This window comes from Haplochromis burtoni, unplaced genomic scaffold (genome assembly GCF_018398535.1).
Source record: "Haplochromis burtoni strain Fernald_Lab_line unplaced genomic scaffold, NCSU_Asbu1 Contig_71, whole genome shotgun sequence".
NCBI lineage: Eukaryota > Metazoa > Chordata > Actinopteri > Cichliformes > Cichlidae > Haplochromis > Haplochromis burtoni.
Genome location: NW_024582432.1, coordinates 345,353 through 348,677, shown reverse-complemented (window position 1 = coordinate 348,677; position 3,325 = coordinate 345,353). Strand labels below are relative to the sequence as shown.

The 3,325-nt window shown below is 57.1% G+C and overlaps 1 protein-coding gene across 1 annotated transcript; it reads right to left on the bottom strand.

Annotated features, from left to right (window-relative positions):
- Nucleotides 1-655: 655 nt before the first annotated feature.
- On the bottom strand, nucleotides 656-2,700 carry LOC121814674 (uncharacterized protein KIAA0754-like). Its single transcript, XM_042221673.1, has 3 exons — nucleotides 2,384-2,700; nucleotides 1,137-2,302; nucleotides 656-1,085 (listed from the first exon to the last, which is right to left on the bottom strand). Exons 2-3 carry the CDS (start codon nucleotides 2,054-2,056, stop codon nucleotides 656-658), a joined length of 1,350 nt encoding a protein of 449 aa, XP_042077607.1. The 5' UTR covers nucleotides 2,057-2,302; nucleotides 2,384-2,700.
- Between the last annotated feature and the right edge of the window lie 625 nt (nucleotides 2,701-3,325).

Sequence of the window (3,325 nt, the reverse complement as noted above, 5' to 3'; positions counted from 1 at the left end):
TAAAAGATACAATGAAGTCAACCTACACTCAACAAAAATATAAACGCAACACCTTTGTTACTGCTCCCATTCCCCATGGGATGGACGTAGAGACCTAAAATTCATTCCAGATACACAATATAACCATGGGTTATATGGGTTATATGGGTCAGGCAGTGGTGGGAAAACCGTTCGGGCGGCCTACTTCCAACCCCGTGATGGGAGCAGAACGCTTCAGGCGGCCTGCCACGGATCCGGTGGCGATGGCGTTGCAGTTCCGGCGGGCGGTCACGGGTCCGGTGGCGATGGCGTTGCAGCTCCGGCGGGCGGCCACGGGTCCGGTGGCGGCGGCGTTGCATCGGCGGGCCGGTCCGGCGCGCTCAGCCCCAGCCACCCACGATTCCCGATGTACCGGCCGGGCTGCAGGACGTGGCGGCCGGGCTGCAGGACGTGGCGGCCGGGCTGCAGGACGTGGCGGCCGGGCTGCAGGACGTGGCGGCCCCTCCGGCACGCAGACCTCCAGCTTGCTCGCTGAGCTCCTGCTCGGGCATGCTGAGCTCCTACCGGCTCGCTGAGCTCCTACAGCTGGCGCCGGCTCCTCCGCGCTCGCTGAGCTCCTGCTCGGGCATGCGAGCTCCTCAGCTGCGGTGCGGGCTCCTCCGGCTCGCCGAGCTCCTCAGCTGGCGGTGCGGGCTCCTCCGGCTCGCGAGCTCCTCAGCTGGCGCGCGGGCTCCTCCCACTCGCTGAGCCCCTGCTTGGGCATGCTGAGCTCCTCCGGCTCGCTGAGCCCCTGCTCGGGCATGCTGAGCTCCTCCGGCTCGCTGGGCTCCACAGCTGGCGATGCGGGCTCCTCCGGCTCGCCGAGCTCCTCAGCTGGCGACGCGGGCTCCTCCCGCTCGCTGAGCCCCTGCTTGGGCATGCTGAGCTCCTCCGGCTCGCTGAGCCCCTGCTCGGGCATGCTGAGCTCCTCCCGCTCGCTGAGCTCCCGCTCGGGCAGCGCAAGCTCCTCCTGCAGCTCCCGCTCGCCGAGCTCCAGCTCCGGCTCATTGAGCTCCTCCAGCAGCGGCGCTGGCCCCCCAGCTGGCTCGCTGAGCTCCTCCGGCTCGCTGAGCTCCTCCGGCTGTGGCGCGGGATCCCCCGCACGCTGAGCCGGTCACCTCGGCGGTGACGATGGCGACATGGCAGCAGCAGGCGGTGGATGCGGTGGCAGAGCAGTGGATGTGGAAGGTGGAACAGATGATGACCGACTGACTAGCTGGGCAGCTAATTGAAGTGAGGGTGATATGTCCAACATGAAGGGTGGAGAGGAAAACAATGTTACCGCTGGCTCAGCAATTTCCAGGGGGCCAGAGGCAACTGAGGCCTCCAGTTCAGCCTCTGGGGAAGCCCTGGGGAGAATCTCAGCCTCCCGATTGTCTGTAGTGGCAGGCTCATGTTCTAGCACTGGGTCCGCGGCTCCTCGTGCGGTCAGTCCAGAGTCAGCTGGTTCTTCCCAAACCACAGGAGTGAGGTGAGCTACGGTTTGACGAGGATGACGCCGGCGCCGTCTCTTTCGTGTTGGCGGGGCAAAGGAACCTGTCCCCTGTTCATCTGTGACTGGATTTGTTAAAATGACAGGGTCCGGTCTACTCACTGTGGTGACCAGCACTGCCGGTCTTTGGTCTGCTGACACAGAGGCCATTGAAGAAGTGAGAGGAGATGGAGTAGGGCGCCGTCCTCCTTGCAGTGGAGGGTCCAATAGGTGAGCAGCAAGCGGCGGTGGGAAAACCTTCCGCCTATTAAGAAAAAACCAGGCAGCGAGGGCTGCCAGGGAGGCAGCCGCATCCTCCTTGCCCGGACAGCCTAAACCAAACAGTTCAAAGCTAGAGCTAGCCCGCAACACAGTTACAATTTGAATTAGTCTTGCAATGTCCAGAAAGCTCATAGAACAGGTGGTTGAAGACAGGAAGGCATCAAAAAATACGACCTGCATGTGTCTCTGATGTGGATCTGCCGCCTGGATAATGCTCCGACAGTATTTCCAGAGCTGAGCGAGCAATCCCTCCTGTGAGACGGTCCTTAAGTCCGCTGGGCCCATAATGGCGGGATTATTCTGTCACGGTCTGGCTGGCAGACCGTGGGGAGATGGGGAAATAGGACCCAAACGCCGGACTCTTCAGTGCAACAGTGTTTATTTACAAGGTGGTGAAGTAAACAACAATAAATCCCCAGTTTCCCAGACTCCCGTGTAGTGTCTTCTTCCCATAAGTCCCCGTGTAGTGCTCTCTGCCCCAGTGTCCCTGCACTCCCCGTGCTCACTGCTCCTTCTCGTCCCACACTCCTCCTGAGGGGAAAACAATAGAGGCAGCCGTTAACACTTATCCCAGCAGGCATACACTCACACTTGACTTGTTTGAAGACTGACGTGTAGTCAAACGCAATAATCCCGCGTCGGTGGAAGCTCCATCGCTCATCTAAATAGCTCCCCCGACGAGCCCAGATGAGGAGCAGGTGTGCGGCCAGGACTTCGGGTGTGGCCAGCCCTCAAGTTAGACCACGCCCCCAGGGCTGAAGGTGCCTGTAACTTGGCCACAGCAGAAAGGCAAAACACACACACACATACCTGCCTACATACAGATGTGCATAGGGGCAGTGCAGACAACACACCAAATAATAATAATAATAACAATAACAATAATAGTCACAGTCCCCACTGCCCACGGACCCCGAGTCCCCAGAGCCGGGTCCGTGACAAAACCACAACAACAGTCACATCAAGGCACTTTATATTGTAAGATAGACCCTACAATAATACATACAGAGAAAAACCAAACAATCATTTAACCCCCTATGAGCAAGCACTTTGGCGACAGCAGGAAGGACAAACTCCCTTTTAACAGGAAGAACCAGGCTCAGGGAGGGGCGGCCATCCGCATTGCTAGCTAAAACCTAACCTAGCCCTCATTTCCAAATGTGGTCACAGCTGGTATCCCAAAAAACAAAAGAAAAATGCCTAAAATGTGACGTCATTGCGGCTACATACATCTTTATCTAGTTTCCCAGAGCTATGCTAATATTAATACTGCTAATAGGGTCACAATGATGACTTTATCACATTATTGACATCTTGGTTTAACATGACTGGTTACCATGTTCCCCATCCCAAATCACACGGTCCTAGAGACTAGTTGGCCACTGCCAGCACCTTCCAATTGCTAGCAACAAATGATTATTCCCCAGCTGTTTGTGTGTGATTGATGGAGACTGTTTACAGTTCGCATTTTCACTAGAGAAAATCTGCATTCCCCAACCAGTTGGTGAATGGTTGTGGGAGGGTTCTCAGTGTACAGTGTGTACAGACCAATGA

Bases quoted from the DNA above. Each gene is read 5' to 3' on its own strand.
- LOC121814674 (XM_042221673.1), bottom strand. From the start codon at position 2,056: ATGGGCCCAGCGGACTTAAGGACCGTCTCACAGGAGGGATTGCTCGCT. The intron at 1,086-1,136 runs GTGACCGGCTCA...GGAGGAGCTCAG, and splicing joins TCGCCATCGTCACCGCCGAG to CGAGCCGGAGGAGCTCAGCG.